General features: G+C 38.4%; 3 protein-coding genes across 10 annotated transcripts; 1 reads left to right on the top strand and 2 right to left on the bottom strand.

Annotated features, from left to right (window-relative positions):
• The first annotated feature begins 4,165 nt into the window (after nucleotides 1-4,165).
• Nucleotides 4,166-7,818, top strand: LOC111464711. Its single transcript, XM_023108949.1, has 8 exons — nucleotides 4,166-4,437; nucleotides 4,810-5,298; nucleotides 5,466-5,625; nucleotides 6,305-6,599; nucleotides 6,698-6,770; nucleotides 6,844-6,934; nucleotides 7,128-7,207; nucleotides 7,285-7,818. Exons 1-8 carry the CDS (start codon nucleotides 4,357-4,359, stop codon nucleotides 7,453-7,455), a joined length of 1,440 nt encoding a protein of 479 aa, XP_022964717.1. The 5' UTR covers nucleotides 4,166-4,356; the 3' UTR covers nucleotides 7,456-7,818.
• A 313-nt stretch (nucleotides 7,819-8,131) lies between these two features.
• LOC111464712 (histone H4) lies at nucleotides 8,132-8,769 on the bottom strand. Its single transcript, XM_023108950.1, has one exon. The coding sequence runs from the start codon at nucleotides 8,682-8,684 to the stop codon at nucleotides 8,373-8,375; it is 312 nt and encodes a 103-aa protein (XP_022964718.1). The 5' UTR covers nucleotides 8,685-8,769; the 3' UTR covers nucleotides 8,132-8,372.
• Nucleotides 8,770-10,043: 1,274 nt separating this feature from the next.
• Nucleotides 10,044-17,434, bottom strand: LOC111464710 (leucine--tRNA ligase, cytoplasmic-like). Of its 8 annotated transcripts, none has more exons than XM_023108943.1 (5): nucleotides 17,225-17,434; nucleotides 16,431-16,550; nucleotides 13,570-15,195; nucleotides 11,776-13,463; nucleotides 10,044-10,373 (listed from the first exon to the last, which is right to left on the bottom strand). In XM_023108943.1, the coding sequence occupies exons 3-4, from the start codon at nucleotides 15,174-15,176 to the stop codon at nucleotides 11,798-11,800; spliced, it is 3,273 nt and encodes a 1,090-aa protein (XP_022964711.1). In that variant the 5' UTR covers nucleotides 15,177-15,195; nucleotides 16,431-16,550; nucleotides 17,225-17,434; the 3' UTR covers nucleotides 10,044-10,373; nucleotides 11,776-11,797. The 8 variants fall into 8 exon arrangements, with proteins under 8 accessions (XP_022964711.1, XP_022964710.1, XP_022964713.1 ...); XM_023108942.1 differs by having other exon boundaries at nucleotides 10,044-10,363; XM_023108945.1 differs by lacking the exon at nucleotides 10,044-10,373 and adding an exon at nucleotides 10,399-10,590.

The following is a 17,434-nucleotide window of genomic DNA, read 5'->3' as shown; positions in this document are numbered from 1 at the left end:
ATGAATTAATTTACATCGAGCTTTTGGCGGTCTTCAACGGGCATTTATAGCACATAGTTGGAACTTAGCATGACATTTCACCAACAAATGGATGGAGAAACCGAGCATTTAATTCAAACCTTGAAAGACATGTTACGCATGATTTTTCAAGTAACTAGAGCTCTTGCTTTCATCTTATAGAGTGTGCTTATAATAATAGTTATCAAATAATCATTTGCATGACACCATTTGAGACATTTTATGAAAAGAGGTGCAGATTCCTCGTTTACTGAGAAGAGGTAAAAAAATTTAAGTTGTTGAGTTTTAAGTCGGTCCAAGTGTGAGATCCCACGTTGGTTGGAGAGAGGAACAAAGCATTCCTTATAAGGCTAACAGCGATATGTAACGAGTTAAAGTGGACAATATCTGCTAGTACTGGGCTTGAGCTATTACACCAAGTCACGAATGAGGTCGAGAATGATGCGAACAACACAAAGTAAAGAGGATAGTTACGATGATAGGGTATTCCTAAAGGTGGAGGACAATGAAGGATGTTACGAGGTTCAGACGAAAGTACATGTTTTATTAGACCATTTGAAATTCTTGAGCAAATTGACCTAACCTTAACGTCATCGCTCTCCACAGTTCATAATGTGTTTTACGTTTCCATCTTACAGAAGTACACGGTAAATCATTCTCACTTGGTTCACTTTAAGCCTTTACATTTAAATGAGAGCTCGAGTAATGAGGAAAACCCTAACGAAATTCTTATGAGAGAGCTGTGTACTCTACCGTAATCGAGAGATAACACTTGTTATAATTCTCTAACAATCCATCTGTAATTAATTTATATTTAATTTAATTTATTTTTCTTAATAATCTAAGACGAAATATTCTATATCGAATTCACACGTCTCCCAAGAAAATTTTTAAATTTTAAATTAAAGAAATAAAAAATAAAAAGTAGAAACCAAAAAGAAAAATAAGGATTTAATCGGCGATTTGCAGGTGACTCCAATCATCACACCCACGCCCTAGCTGAGCTGGCAGCTCCATTACCATTGGAATTATATTCCTGCCATAATATGGAAAGTTAAAATAATTTTCATTACCATTTCGTATAGACTTAAATACATAGTATTTCTCTACACACGATACACGCACGCACGCACACATGAACCCATTAGATGGGATCATTAACGTCTAGGTCCGATTATGAGCTACGTTCTTGCTGACCAAAACTAATGAAGAAGGAACACGAATCAGGCCTAGACGTAGCTCAATATCAAACATAAATTCTTTACGAGACGTACAGACATATCCATGATGTTTAATTCATGTTTATCATATATGCTACATCATGGTATCTTATAAGACGTGAACATTATCATATCAACATAACAGTGATAATCAAACATACAGATAATACATGCATCATAGAGTTCCATGTTAATAGGGTTACAGAGTACGTGTTATTCATGCGTCAAACAATTTTATCCAACTTAGCCCGTACACATTCAAACAAAAGGTTTACATATAGTTTTAGGCTTAACTTGGTGCTCGAAGCTCATTCTAGCTAACTGTTTCTATGTTCGGCTCAACTAGAATTTAGATTCTTCGATGATATTCCATTCATTTAGAAATTCAAGTATAGAGTCTATTCGTGATGGCATATATGTTCTTGATTTTTCAAAAAATTAAAATTAATTATTACATAAAATAAACCGATAATTACTTAATCTTTTGATGTCTTTTCAAATAATTTTGAGAATTTATATCCGTTGATTATAGCTTTTACTTAATTATTTTATTCCAATTATTAATGGCTATTATTCATGTTCCAATTTCTAATGGCTTAAATTTTTTAAGATGGAATTTTAGAATTTTATACACGGGTTGGATAAGATTGGGTTCGTGAAATCTTGCGAACGAATTGAGTTAGATTGTCCGAGGTTTTTTTAATTATTTTTTTTTAAAAAAAAACCCTTGTTTTCCATTATACATATTACTTTAATAATTAAATTTTGATAAAGCGGCAACGCAGTACTAACATCTGTTATACACGACAAATATCCTTAATCTTCGTAATAATCTTAAAAATAGAATTGGGTTATAACCTTGTTTTTGTGTTGGTTGGATTAACGTGACAAAAAAAAATGTCAACCCGCGTACTAATCCAAATTTTTCGATTTTTCAAAAATTTAACGCAATCAATATCGGAAAAAAAAAAAAAAAAAAACCTAACTCAACCCGAACTATAAGTGTATTTTTTAAACAAGTTTGAGTTTTTTTTTTTTTTTTCTCTATGGATTAATCATTGGGAGACAAAATGATTTGAACCCATTAATTGTGCTAAAAAGAGGATATAAATGCAAGTATTTATCATCAACTCACCCACCAACAACAAATTTGTATAAAAAATATTCAGCCACTAATCAAAGTTGACTAATTTCCTTCTATCTTTCTCGGGGTTCGAACCTACTGCAATCTACTAATTCTTCATTGTTGGACCGACTTTCACGTTCGCTCTCTCTCTTATTAAGTTCCCGACTTTGCGTTTCATTAGGTCAAGTGTCTGTCGAGAAACTACGAGAGATTTGTCCCTTTTTCAAAGATGTGAATAATGAGACCTCAATCCAAAGATATCAGTACGAGGATTTTAAATTCATACGGTTTGATATCAATATCACGGATCAATCAATAACTCACTTGTTTCTTATTATAAATTAGATTTTGTTTTCGTTTGAGTTTGGTTGAATTGTTGAAAATTTTAAAATTTTGATTCGGTTTACGAGTTGACGTTTTTTTTATAAGGCTGAAAATTGAAATATAACCACGTACCATATCGCAGAAGAACGTTTGTGAGGATAGTATTTATGCTTGGAAATTGAAAATTGAAATCTAAAGATATCCTCATGGAAACGAGGTGTAAGTAACCGAACCACGTACCATATTGCAGGAGAATGTTTGAGTCATCAGGTTCAAATTTAGATCCTCGATAGATATATATATATAATTAAAATGAATAAACAAATTGTAAAAATCGGTAAATTTCACGCCATCAAAAATTGAAAATGGAATATATGCTTCCATGCTTTTAATTCATATTTTCCATTATTGACAAGTGGAGAATCTATCGAACACGAGATCATCATCCTTGGAATCTCTATTCTCTTCCTCTTTCAGCCAGTGTCGTTTTTATCCTTCATTACACTATCGACGAGGTTGACAAAATTGACTATGACTCGTTCATTGTATTCACGAGTGACAATTTGTCCCTCAATTTTTCTTGTTCTCGTCAACATTTTAGCTGAACTCGAACTCTTTACCATCAAAACTGACAGAATGTGACGTAAAATTGAAAGTTTATGATCTTTATCCATAAAGTTCAATTTAAAAGACGCCAACAAAGTTCGTAAACTTGTAAATATATATCAGTAATACAAGAAATCCAAGAAATGACAAAACTTGAATTGAATGGGAGAACAAAATATTCCCAAAAAAAAATAGGAAGCAAGAAGAGTAACCGCTCTCTAAGGCCTTTTTTTTGGAGTGGTTAAGCTCTGGTCTCTACGAGAGTTGGAGTGTTTAAATGCATTCGCCTAACATTGGTGCGTCTGGTTATTGTAACCGTTCAATCTCACCACTAACAAATATTGTCATTTTTTGTATTTTCATTTTCAATCTTTCCCTCTGTTCGGGGGAGATTTCTACACCCTTATAAAAAATGTTTCGTTCTCCTCTCCAACTGACGTGGGATCTCACAATCCATCCCCTTCAGGGCCCAACGTCCTCCCTGCCTCTTGAACCCTTCTCCAATCGATGTGGGACACCCCAATCTATCCCTTCGGAGCCCAGTGTTCTTACTAGCACACCGCCTTGTGTCCACTCTCTTCAGGGCTCAGCCTCTTCACTAGCACATTATCGGTGTCTAGCTCTGATATCATTTATAACAACTCAAACTCGCCGCTAACAAATATTGTTCTCTTTGATTTTCAGTTTCAGACTTCTCAAAAAATTTAAAACGCATTTAATGAAGAAAGATTGGGAGGCTCATATTAAAAAATACATTGTTATCCTCCACAGTTAGACATGCCACGGCAAGAGCAACGCTTATTCGGTGCCAGTGGCGTCAGTAGCTCCACCTTTTGCTGCAATAAATATAGCGTTGGGGCTTCTTCTTCATCCTTTTTTCACTTTTTTCTCACACCCCATTCCCCATTTCTTTCTAATTTCCCCCTCTCCAAGCTCTCTCTCTCCCTCTCTCTCTCTCTCCTGCCTCTTTTCTGTGTAAAGCCGATCGAATTTGAATGTTCTTCGTGGTTTTTGGCGAGTTTTTTCTTCTGGGTTTGTGCGGTTTGTGGATTCTAAGCTCTAATGGGAAACGGGGATAAGCTTGTTCTTCAAGGAACCGAGATGGGTTCACGTGAGGGAACCATTTCAATTCCTCTCGAAAAGGTATGATCAATGAATGAACGATGTTCTCTGTTTCCTTTTATGTTTTCTTTTCTGGGTAATCTTCTGTTTCTCGTTTATTTTAATGGCTTTTCTCTTTATCCTCTGATTTTCTTATGCAATTCTGTAAGAACATTACTTAAACTGAGCTAAGATGCAAGAGGAGTGAAGGATTGTAGCTGTTTTAGTCTAGATTTTCATGTTCTAAGTGTTGAATCCTTATATTAAACTGATGAATCGTGATGATATCTACTCTTCTGTTGATTTGTGATCGATTATCACTAGTTTTAATACCTAAAATCTTCATCTGAGTGTGCTGTGAAATGCCCTGTTCTTGTTCTTGTTCTATGTTCTTATTTTCAGTTCTTCATCCAGGATGAGCGCACAGCTGGGATAACTGAGGAAATTGAGCATTCTAATCAATGGAAGAGACCGAATCTTATACTCGAGATACCGTCTCGAACACCCGAATCGTCGCCTCGAGATTATCAGGCTATAAAGATGCCTCAAACTCCTAAGAAAGTGAATTTTGTATTGACACCAAGCCCCTCAGATGCAAGAATTAATGGATCTGGATCACCTGGTCCATCTTCATCTAGAGGCAAATCATCTATAAGAAGTCTTTTTCCCAAGTTAAGCTTCATCCATAGAAGTTCTTCAGATATTGAGAAGGTTGCCAACGTTGTTCTTGAAGGTTCATCCAACGGGGCTCAAGAGAAGCCTTCAATAGCTAGGTCCTTGTCTCTTACTAAGATATTTACCCCTAGGATAAAGAGGACTTCATCTCTACCTGTTACTACGATCATTCACTCGAACCCCGAATCGACACATGGAGGAAGTAGAGGAGGAGCTACCAACCTTATGGTATGTATCCACTTGTGTCATCATTCTCCTTTTAACCGGGTCGAAGGCTCGAGCATTTTCGACAAATTCTTTGTTCTTTTCATGTCTGGTTCTATAGGTGACAAGAAGTTATATTTGAACACATGTACAACTTGTGTAATGTTATTTGATCTTTGTGTTTTGTGCAGGGGAAAGGAGCGCAACGACAAATATCTCGATCTCTTTCGGTCCCATTGAACGATAAAGAGTCGAGCTTGAGGAGGATGGACTCGTTTTTTCGTGTTATTCCTTCGACTCCGCTTGTGAAGGGAGGAAGTGGAAAGCTAGATGTAACCATAGAGGAAGCTGGTATGATTCGATGAAAGAATATCGACTACTTTTTTATTACTTTTTTTTTCGTTTTTCTTTCTAATGAAACTGACTCGGAGTTGGTCGAACGGTTAAGGCTGTAAGATCTCACATCAGTTGGGGAGGAGAACGAAACATTCCTGATAAGGGTGTGGCAACCTTTCCCTAGCAGGCACGTTTTAAAAACCTTGAGGGGAAGCCCGATAGGGATAGCCTAAAAAGAACAGTATCTACTAGTGGTGAGCTTGGGCTATTGTAAATGGTATCAGAGCCAGACACTAAACGATGGGCCAGTGAGGAGGCTGATCCCCGAAGGGGGTGGACAAGAGGCAGTGTGCCAGTAAGGACATTGGGCCCTGAAGGGGGTGGATTGGGGGGTCCCACATCGATTGGAGAAGGGAACGAGTGCCAGCAAGGACCTTGGGCTCCAAAGAGGGGTTGGATTGTGAGATCCCACCTCAGTTGGGGAGGAAAACGAAGCATTTCTTGTAAGAGTGTGGAAACTTCTCCCTAGCAGACTCGTTTTAAAAGCTTTGAGGGGTAGCCTCAGAGAGGACAATATCTACTAGAGGTGAACTTAGACCGTTACAAAGGCGTTACTAGCAAGATGTTCTACTCATGTTAAGGGGGAAAAGTTCATTTGAAAAACTAATTTAATGGTGTCTTCTTCATGTTTCAGAAGAAGATAATGCTGGTGAAGATATACCTGAAGAAGAAGCTGTTTGCAGAATCTGTTTGATCGAGTTGTGCGAGGGCGGCGAGACGCTAAAGATGGAATGCAGCTGCAAAGGTGAACTGGCTTTGGCACATGAGGACTGTGCCATCAAATGGTTTAGTATCAAGGGCAATAAGACATGTGATATCTGCAAGGAAGAGGTCCGAAACTTACCCGTTACTCTGTTACGAATTCAAAGTATTCGAGCTCGAAGCACCGGAGCAATCCGAGCTCTGCAGGAAGATGTCAATGGATACAGGTATTCGACCTAAACATACCATCGATTTTCATCTTTGTATAGCTTGTTCTTTTATGATCATCCTATTGATACAACTTTCAATATGCAAATCTTTTTAGGGTCTGGCAGGAAGTTCCCGTGCTCGTCATCGTGAGCATGCTTGCCTATTTCTGTTTTCTCGAGCAACTTCTGGTACGATCTCGTCTCTACGTTTTGCTCATTGAGTTCTTGGCACATTCCCTTGAAAAACGTCATCGTCTTTCAGGTCGGTAGAATGGGCAGTGGTGCAATCGCGATATCCCTGCCTTTTTCTTGTGTACTTGGACTGCTTTCATCCATGACCTCATCAACTATGGGTAGGCAATCTAATAATGCTGCATAACCCTATCTGATCTTATCGTTTTTGTTAGTTTCAGAGTTCGCCGACCATCTTCGTGTCGAAAAGTGGTCATTTTGCAGCCATTAGTGTGACCGTTTTTTTCATTTCGGAACTTATTATGGAACAAGATTTCAAATTTTCAGTATCCTAACCTCGTGAATTATATATAGTTAAGAGAAGATTCGTCTGGGTGTATGCCTCGTTTCAATTTGCTCTCGTCGTTCTCTTCGCACATATATTTTACACCGTGGTGAGAACTCTATGCACATAAATCTTTTATATTGAATCAAGATGTTATTTTCAATCTGGTGTTGTTGCTTGCAATAGGTTGGCATCCAAGCAGTTCTATCGATTCTTCTTGCAACATTTACCGGGTTCGGTGTCGTGATGAGCGGTACTTCGATCCTAGTTGAGTTTATCAGATGGAGAAGAAGATGGCAGGCTTCATTGGAGCAACATCAAACGCAGATGATCACACGACCGAGTCATTTCCCTTGAACATTAAGTGCATAACAAACTAACCATTGAGGCAGGTATCGACACCAGCCCGAACCAGATAGATACTACAGAAATGATAGCAGATGTTGAGTTTGCTACGTATACTATAGATGGTTTCGCAAGCAAGATCGATCCAGTCAAGGCAAACTAAGCTGTGTGTAAATGAGAGATTTGTGGTGTTGTTTACTTGTGTTTTCAAGTCAATGAGGAATTGGCTTCAAAGGCTTCTTTTTGGTTCTTTTTTCATGGCGTTTTGCAGAAGCAAGCTGCAATGTTCTTCCAGTGGTGGATGAGTTCATTGAGTCCATTTGTGAGAAAGTTCATGTTATGAAGATTTGTGTTTCATAGAACAAATCATTCCTACGTTCGGTTCAAGTTAAACTACCAAAAATTTGAATTACAAAAAGACACTGATATTTAACAATCATAATGAAAATTATCGTTTATTCTAAAACAATTTGGCAATTTAATTAGCATAATCGAATCCCTTCGCAATCGAAAGTGAATGCGGGAGATCGAAAACTTCTAAAATTTTCAAATATCTCTTGAATTGTCAGAGAAAGAGATTGTGAAATTTTCATCTGGAAAAGCATTGCATGAAGATTACATCTGAAAATGATCTAAAATACTCTGAGAGTTGAGAGTATCGTTTAGAAATCAGATCCGACAAACAGAAGCATGGTAAGTTTAGAGTCTGAAACAAACAGTTTCTAATTAGACAAAAGAAGATTTCCAGCTACAGAATAACCCATCAAACGAGAGATACGATTAGCTTGCTGCTGATCGAAATCAACGTTCAAGGCTAACATAATCAGCAGTAATATACAGTTTTTCTCCAGAATCAGAACCAGTTTCCACATTCAAACCACCGAAAAATCATTTAATCTCCAATATCCAAGCCCTAGATCCTAAAATCCCTAACCTCCAAAGCCGTAAAGAGTGCGACCTTGCCTCTTGAGAGCATACACAACATCCATGGCGGTGACGGTCTTCCGGCGAGCGTGCTCGGTGTAGGTGACAGCATCGCGAATGACATTCTCGAGGAAGATCTTGAGAACGCCGCGAGTCTCCTCGTAGATCAGGCCGCTGATACGCTTTACGCCGCCTCGCCTGGCCAGACGCCGAATTGCCGGCTTCGTGATTCCTTGAATGTTATCTCTCAAAACCTTCCGATGCCTCTTTGCTCCTCCTTTTCCAAGGCCCTTTCCTCCCTTGCCTCTGCCGGACATTGTCGCTGTGCTTAAGATTGGGAGATGAGGATTCAAATCTACAGAGAAAAAACTCAGGTCCCTGCTGTGTAAGAAAACTGACAGAGTTCGTTGTATTTATAGAGAAAGGAGATGGAAGGTTGGCCGTTGGATGGCGATCCGTGTGTCGAAACAATTTTATTTTATGGCCGTCCGATTTCACGTGGATTGTGCCTTTAGTGGTTGGATGAATGTGTCTCGCGGATTGAGGATTTTTTCTTTTTCCTTTTTTTTTTTTTTCAAAAGAATCAATAAGTGTTCCTAAGACGCTATATTCTCAACCCTTGTAATTATAATCCATCTCAATTTTTTAAATTTTTATAAAAATTAGAAATATTTAACGTTCTAAATGTTAGTAATATATTATAACTTGTAAATATTTCATTTTTTTAGTTATTAATATGATATAATTTTTTAATCTAATAAAAAAATTAAATAATTAAAAAATTATACAATTCGACCGTCCAATCAAAACTAATCTAAAAATAAATGATTAGGTTGGGTCGTGAATCTTATTTAGATCATTAGGCTCCTGAACACTCTCACTATCGACCACACAAACCATCTAAAAAACAATGAATAGCAATGAATTTTGTCTGTTTGCATGTTATCATGTTGCCTCGATTTGTGATTTTGGTTAGTTGTCTTTATTTGAGTGTTAAGGTGATGGATAAAACTTGCAACTTCATCTCGTGATCAACTTGAACGCCAGATGAATTATCCACTCAATCGACACTAGATTGTGATGAAATTTGTAGAGTTACTTCGACGAGTTCTTCTTTGTTTGAAGGTTTAGTCTCGTGATGGCTTAAACACAAGGTGATTGGAGGAATAAATGACTCGTTTTTTTATTGTGGTTTAGGAAGAACTTATTTAGAAAGGTCTCTGATAGACAAAAGATCGAAAAAAAAAAACATCGACACTCATGGAGAAGTTCAAATTGCGACATTCCTATCTTATAAAACCTTTTCAAGAAAAAAAAATTGAAAGAATACACAAAAAAGGTTATAATAAAAAAAACATTTAATCTAGCAAGGAACCAAACATCCATCCGATCCGAGATCTCTCGAACACTCTAAATTCTATTATTTCTCTTCCCATAGCTCCGACACGATAGCATACACCCTCCCTCCCGTACCACGAAATCTTTTCTTTCTCGCAGAATTTCAACATATCGATCTATAATAAAGATTATTAATCGAAATACATGGATACTTTCTAACAATTTTCACTCCAAGCCATACATTACATTACAGCTCAAAAGAACAAACAAAAGAGAATGAAATAATTTAGTGAATCAAGAGAGCAAGAAAACATAGGTCCAAAACCAAGATTTTAGTATACCTTGATCTAACAAGTGAAATTAGTAACAACAGTGTGATATACAAATGTTTTTTTTTTTTTGCAAGGAAATTGTCTTCTGTTAAACAATGCAAACAAGTTAACATTAATAAGAACTTTCACAGTTACCATTCAGTTCCAATGGATTCACAATCAGTAAAGTTTACTCATGGCAGCAGGCAGCAAAACTGAAATATGCTCATAATCAAAGCCTTACGAGTAACATCGGCAATGAAAGAAGGGATAGTTTGAGTAACGGGCATGCATTGTAGAACTTAAAGGGAAAACCATGAACCCCATACTTGGACATCAACAGGATGCTGCAAGAAACTATAGATTATGTTTCACTAAAGTTGAAAATAATGCGTGAAATGTTCAGTGTAACAAACTTGGCCCAACAGTAGATGCACGGATTGCAAATAACAAGGAAACAAAGATGCCACTCGCAACCTACTCATAACACTTGTTTCTGTACCATATTGAGCAATGAAGCCTCATCTCCCACTGTCATACCAAAAAGTATCGGTTGAAATTATCTTATGAGATTCTACGCAAATTGGAGAGAGGAATGCGTGCCAGCGAGGACGTTGGGGCTCGAAGGAGGTGGATTGTAAGATCTCATATCGGTTAAAGAGGGGAAGGTTGGAGAGGGGAACAAAGTATTCTTTATAAGGGTGTGGAAATCTCTCCACGTGTTTTAAAAACCTTGAGGGGAAGCCCAAAAAGGAAAGCCCAAGGACGACAATATCTGCTAGTAGTGGGCTTGAACTATTACAAATGGTATTAGAACTAGACACCGAGCGGTGTGCCAGTGAGGCGCTGAGCCTCAAAGGGAGGTGGACACTAGGCGGTGTGCCAGTGAGGACGTTGAACCTTGAAGGGGGGTAGATTGTGAAATTCCATATCGATTGGAGAGGAACTAGTGGCAGCGAGGATGCTGAGCCTCGAAGGGGGTAGATTGTGAGACTCCATATCGGTTGGAGAGGGGAACAAAACATTCTTTATCAAGGTGTGGAAACCTCTCCCTAGCAGACGCGTTTTAAAAATCTTGAGGGGAAGTCCGAAAAGGAAAGCCCAAAGAAGACAGTATCTGCTAGTGGTGGGCTTGGACGGTTACAAATGGTATCTGAACCATACAGGGCGGTGTGCCAGTGAAGACGCTGAGCCCCAAAGGGAGGTGGACACAGGGTGGTGTGCCAACGAGAACGTTTGGGCCCAAAGGGGGGTGGACACCAGGCGATGTGCCAGCGAGGACATTGAGTCTTGAAGAGATCTCAAATCAATAGAGGAACGAGTTCCAACAAGGATACTAGGCCCCAAAGGGAGTGGATTGTGAGATCCCACATTAGTGGGAAAGAGGAACAAAACATTCTTTATAAGGGTGTGGAAACCTCTCCTTAGCAGACGCGTTTTAAAAACCTTGAGGGGAAGCCCAAAAGGAAAAGTCCAAAGAGAACAATATCTCCTGGCAGTGGTGGGCTTGAGCAGTTCCATATCTTCACAATTATAACATTCTCCCCATCCTCAAAATTTTGTAAGCTCATAATTCAACGTGTTGAAACTAAAACTTCAAAGAAAACTACACCGACCTATTAAAATTTATTTTTTGGGCCAAAAGAAATTCACTCTTTATAAGATCAGAAATCTAGAATTGCATAAAAAAACGTATAGCAAAAATAGCGAGTCTAATAAAACAGTAGAGTATAAAGCCAGAAAGACAATTAACCCTCACCAGAATGCCTTGAATATTGTTCTCAACTTGTTAAGAAAATGGCAGTAGGATTCCCAGGGGATGGAGGATTCTGAGTCAACAATGAAGCCAAAGCACCGGCTTTTGCAACAGCATCTGGATCAGATGCACACAAAATCTCCACCTCTTCCAAACCTATTTGCCTCTTGATCAACTCCAAGTTCTCTCTAAGGACGTCCATCTCCCCAAATGGAAGCTTCAAGGCCAAGGCCTGAACCCCAAGTGCAGCAGCCTCATCCTTCTTAAACCTCAAGAATGGCATACATTGCTTCTGTGTTTTTTTAAAATCTGCTGCCTGCCCAACTGAACTGTTCTGTAGTGCCTCCATTATTTCACTATCCGGTGCAAACGTACGTCTAGTCGTGTCAAATTTACTTCGGAGTATCCTTAGGCATTCTGCTTTCCATCCGTCGAATTGCTCGTTCACATATACCAAGCCAGTTAATTTCTTGTCCTCAATCACCATTGTGACAGGAGCACCCTTCTTGTTGCCCTTTTTAGATCCTAAAAGTTGCTTTTGAAGAAGCTTCCTCATCAAAACTATTGAGTCTTGGAGATATTTGTTCGCAATTTTGAGAGTTAAATCAGGAGAATCGGCCAAAGGCCAGCCAGAATTAATAACAAATCCTTCTTTCTTCAACATTTCCCTCCAAACATATTCTGCATAGTGTGGGCAGATTGGAGTAATAAGTCGCGTCTGGACATTCATAAAACGGAAAACTAAATCACGATTCATGCCTCCAGCGCCACATGAAAACCTGTACTCGTCCCTAGCTGCTTGGAGATCATAAAAACCGGTCTTCAGAGCTTCCCGAAACATGTAATCCTTGTAATTTTTCTCGGTCGTTCTGACAGCTATATTGATTTCGTTTTCAAATACCCGATCAGCATAAGTTGATGGAGGGCCTGTTCTAAGGAATGAAGCAGAATCAGCCTGTAGAATATCTTCCATCCATGCAATTTCTTTAGTCAAACGTAATATTGCAGCATTTGCAGTCTCAAAAACAAAATTTGCATCATCGACACCATCGCCAGCATCAGCCAATGAGAATCGTGTGGCATCAGCAGAAAATTCTTCGATTGCCTGACGCAGAGTTCTAAAATTCCCAGTAGACTTGGACATCTTTTCAGAATTAAGCATGATGTGCCCATTACATCTGAACCCACGAGGCCAATGGTGCCTTGGCATAATTGCAGCATGATTGTAAATACAGAATGTCAAGTGATTCTGAATAAGATCTTTTCCAGAAACCCTAAGATCAAATGGATACCAATACTCAAACTCCTGTTTCATCTTATTAAGAACCGACTGTGAGATACCAGTTGATTTTGGTTCTGCAGCACCACAAAAGATAAAATCCCACACTTCATCGGTCATCTGCTCGGGCTTGATTGCTGAGGCATCTGATGCATACAAGTCCCCATTATGCAAAAAGTGAGCAATGGTGTAGTAAGCCATGTAAATGGTGGAATCAGATAATGATTCAACTAGAAATTGTTCATCCCAAGGGATACGAGTTCCAAGGCCAAAACTTCGCGAGCATGCCCACTGGTTGAGCCAACTCAGAGTGTGCTCAAATCCATGCCGTGTCTCATCAGAAAACAGATCCATGTTGGCCAAGCACTCTTCAGCCAACTTCTTCCATTCTGATTCCCCATATGTGATGTACCTGTTAGGAATACCATTAGAGTAGAGATTAGAATCTTTGTTAGGTCAATAATGATATGCTTAATCATTAACTAAAAGAGTTGGTTATAGCCATAGGTGATGGTCACCATTGATCAGTAAGAGCTACAATGCACTCATCTCCAGACCGGGATATAACACGCTTCTCAGGTTCACTATATGGGATAGCTTCACCAGTTTCAATTAGCTTGCTCCGAATCAAAGGCTTTGCTTCCTGCACTTTCCTTCCAGCAAATTCTCCAACAATTAGTGTTCCATCAGTAAATCCTTTCAAATACGTCAATCTTTTAGCTTCAGCAAGCTTGTCCTTCTCATTCTGACTTTTAATTTTTAAATCCAAGCAAACTTTTTCAGCAGCTCTGTCTCCAAATTCTGGGATATCAATAATGGGAACAATATCATATGGAAGCACCCATTCATCTTTAACGCCATACTTGGCCCTAAGAGCTGGTTTTGATTTTAAATCATGCATGGCCATATAATCATCAGGAGCATCACTAGGTACACTGGTCACGATACCAGTTCCCTTATCTGTGAGAATTGTAAGCATGGGAAGAGCATAAATGATCTCATTAAAGGCTAGAGGGGACTTCAATGGGAGGCCTATCAAATCATTGCCAGTCAACTGAATCAAGCAAGTTGGTTTTTCAGGAATCCTAGAAAATCTTTGATAGGCTAAGTTAAGGGCAGCTCGTTCGGTAATAATAAATACATCAGTATCATTAATTTCAAATGCTCCATATTTACCCTCAGGTAGTACCCATGCATTTGTTTGACCATACATGGTCTCGGGTCTCAACGTTGCAGCAGCTAGAAACACTTTCCTACCCTCCAACACTCCCAATTTAGGAGGAAAAGGAGCCACAACCTCCATCTTAATCAGTGTGTAATCCTGTGGTAGAACCCCTTCACCAGATGCTCTATCGTGATCGGCACAAGGTTGGCCATCCAAGGTTGAATATATAGCATATCTGACATCTTTCACAATCTTCCCCATGGATTTCAACTTTCGCATTTGCCACTGTACAAATGAATTAAAAAATGGATTCATATCAGTGGTAATAAAAGATCGTCTCCAATCACAACCTAAACCAAAAGCCTTAAGATCCTCCATAGCCACAGGAGGAAAGAATGTCAACCAATTATAAGGATTTTGGAACTTGGATATCTCACTATCAGACAGACCAAAACTGCGCATGATTTCCCACTGGTACATCTGTCCACTTGACTTAGAAGCTGCCTTAGATTTCTTGCCCTTGAATTTGTCAGGTAATGTTGGATTACTTTCATTTGTATCCTCAGCTTCTGCTTTCAAGTTTTCTTGCTCTTCTGTTTGAGAAGGGAAGACAGGTGGATCACCAAACTGTTGGATTTCCCTAGCAAGCTTATCAGCAGAGGCCTTGATAGGCATTCCTGTGCAGTGGAAACCAAATGGTAATAGGACGTTTGCACCTCTTAGCCTGTGATATGCTGCAGCAAACTCCAATTTTGAAACGGAAAAGGCATGACCAAGATGCAAAAATCCATTCATATAAGGAAAGGGAAAATTTCCAAAGAACTTCTCGCCCGCTTTAGGTGGTGTTTCACATGCCTCTGCCCTAAAAACATCATTCTCTTCCCACAAAACTCGAACCTTTGCTTCAATATCTCGGAGACTGTCCCTCCGAGCAAAGCTTTTCCCACTCTCTGATGCCATGTCTGTAAGACTGAAAAATCTGCAGGCAGCAAAAGCATCATAAGTACACCATAAGAAGCAATCTAAAAATTTAAGGCATACAGAACATTTACACGGCAAGCATGTAGGTCAAGTTCAATTAATTCACCTAATAAAAGAACTTTCATTTGTCATCTAAAACTTGGCATATCGTGCGTATGCACATATTTCAGAAACCACTCCCATTTAAAAGTGTGACAGGAAAGGTGCATATTAGAACTCAAATCTATTACTTTGATCCTAATTTAAGGGACTATATGTAAAGAGTGACAAGAAGTACCATTTAAAAATTAATTAATCTCCAATAGATACAAGGGACCTCACTTCTAACCATCATTTTAACCATTGTCTCTCAACCATTATAATTATTAGGCTAAATTACACCGTTGCTCCTTGAGTTTTTGCATGTGGTCTGAGGACCAATTAGACACAGGTGGAAACTCTTGGACCAGAATTGTAATTTACTCTAACTATTTAGATTGAAAAATAAAATAGGTACAACTTCCAAAGTTCTATTTCCATCTATCTTGAAACATGAAAGGATAGAATTTCATAACCACAAAACACAAAGAAAGTAAATCTTAGGAGTGCACATGAAGTAGCCTATAAAATCACGTGTACCACGCCACTGTATACTACAAGATAACTTCATAACCCTACAAATTATTGATGACCAAACATCAAATTATATTTTAAAACAATATATGACACAATTACATAGCAAAGTAGTAATTTTATCTACTTCACACTTGTTTCCGGTTCAACAAAATATTTGGAGATGGGGGACACGAACTTCAGATCTCTTAGTTGAAAGCATATGCTTTACCCAGTTTAGCTATGCTCAGGTTGACTACTCCACACTCATTTTAGTCGGTGAAAAAAGTATTTAATCTTGGAAAAAATTATCCCATAAAATAATTCATTTGACACACGAATGAAGACAGGACCGCAAGTGAACCGAATACCTGAATATCCTAACTGGTCTAGGTAGCCATGTATGTTAATTCAATCCATGAACTGGGTCATTCCCTTGACATTTAGAAGTCAACAACATAAACAAGGCTTAAACCCACATTCACCAATGAAACTCATCCCTCCCCAAAGTAGAAAAGAAAAAATAACCACACACACAAAGTAGTATTAGAACAAAACCTTTACAAACTCCCAGATTTGAAGTCTAAAGGGGGAACTTCAGAGGAGGAAGTGACAAAGGGAGACAAAAAGGTATGTCAATACCTTATATTCAGAACAGAGCAACGATTCGTGGAGAATGGCAAAAAGCTCTTCGCGGAATGAGAAAAAGCCAGTGAGAGACTAGTAAATTATTAAACTAACGACAGATGGAGTATGCTTACCCTGTAAATCAAATGCTTTTGACAATGAGAAGAATTATATATTACAAAAGAAGCTTAAAATCACAAGAATAAATATTTGAATGCTGCAAATAAAGAATTGTAATAAAAATAACACAATCAAAAGAGACTAAAATGCATAAGAACAGAGAAGAAAACAAAATGAGTTAGAGAAAAGAAAAAAAAAAAAAAAAAAAACTACAAATTTAGTCCTGAATTTGAGGTTTGACTAATTGGCACCTGACATTTCAAAATTACAAATTAAATTCTGAACTTTGGTATCTTTTAAAAATCATGATCGATCTAGACCCATAAATTTAGATAAACACAAAATTCATATTTATATGCAATAGATCAATTAGTTTCTAGAAAATCCGAATCTGTCGGAAAGGTGTGCCAGCGCAGTTCAGCAGACAGGAAGATTGAAAGAGAATAAAGAAAAATCGATGCCAATGGATGAGACTGCGGCGGAGAGGGCGTACTAAAAAGAATCAGTGCCGCCGATGAAATATCACAAATACACATGCTGAAATAAAGTCCCAGTACTTGCATAATCTACCAACATCATGGAGCTAAAACAATTAAACATGGAGCCAGAACAAATAAATTACATAGAAATGATAATTGAGAGAGCATAAATCACATGAAATTAACTTCTTAGTGAAAAAACAATCATACCAAGAAGAAGGAGAAAGGAAATGGTTGAGATTTGAGCCTACAAGCTGCAATACCAGACGGCTTGATAGAGCGTGACAGTAGGCCGCCGTCCGATACGCCGGAAGGCGGTGGTTGCCGGTTGGAGGTTTTACAAGCTTGCAATGGATGTGGAGGGAGAGAGGCTGAGCGGAAATGGAAAGATAGAAATTAGGGCAAACTTCAAAAATAAAA

This window comes from Cucurbita moschata, unplaced genomic scaffold (genome assembly GCF_002738365.1).
Source record: "Cucurbita moschata cultivar Rifu unplaced genomic scaffold, Cmos_1.0 Cmo_Scf00031, whole genome shotgun sequence".
Lineage (NCBI taxonomy): Eukaryota > Viridiplantae > Streptophyta > Magnoliopsida > Cucurbitales > Cucurbitaceae > Cucurbita > Cucurbita moschata.
This window is presented reverse-complemented; position numbering and strand designations above follow the sequence as displayed.

Excerpts from the sequence above, each read along its gene's own strand:
- LOC111464711 (XM_023108949.1), top strand. The coding sequence starts at position 4,357 with ATGGGAAACGGGGATAAGCTTGTTCTTCAAGGAACCGAGATGGGTTCA. Across the intron at positions 5,299-5,465 it reads GAGGAGCTACCAACCTTATG|GGGAAAGGAGCGCAACGACA; the intron begins GTATGTATCCAC and ends TGTTTTGTGCAG. Across the intron at positions 7,208-7,284 it reads CACATATATTTTACACCGTG|GTTGGCATCCAAGCAGTTCT; the intron begins GTGAGAACTCTA and ends TGCTTGCAATAG.
- LOC111464712 (XM_023108950.1), bottom strand. The coding sequence starts at position 8,684 with ATGTCCGGCAGAGGCAAGGGAGGAAAGGGCCTTGGAAAAGGAGGAGCA.
- LOC111464710 (XM_023108943.1), bottom strand. The coding sequence starts at position 15,176 with ATGGCATCAGAGAGTGGGAAAAGCTTTGCTCGGAGGGACAGTCTCCGA. Across the intron at positions 13,464-13,569 it reads GTAGCTCTTACTGATCAATG|GTACATCACATATGGGGAAT; the intron begins GTGACCATCACC and ends TATTCCTAACAG.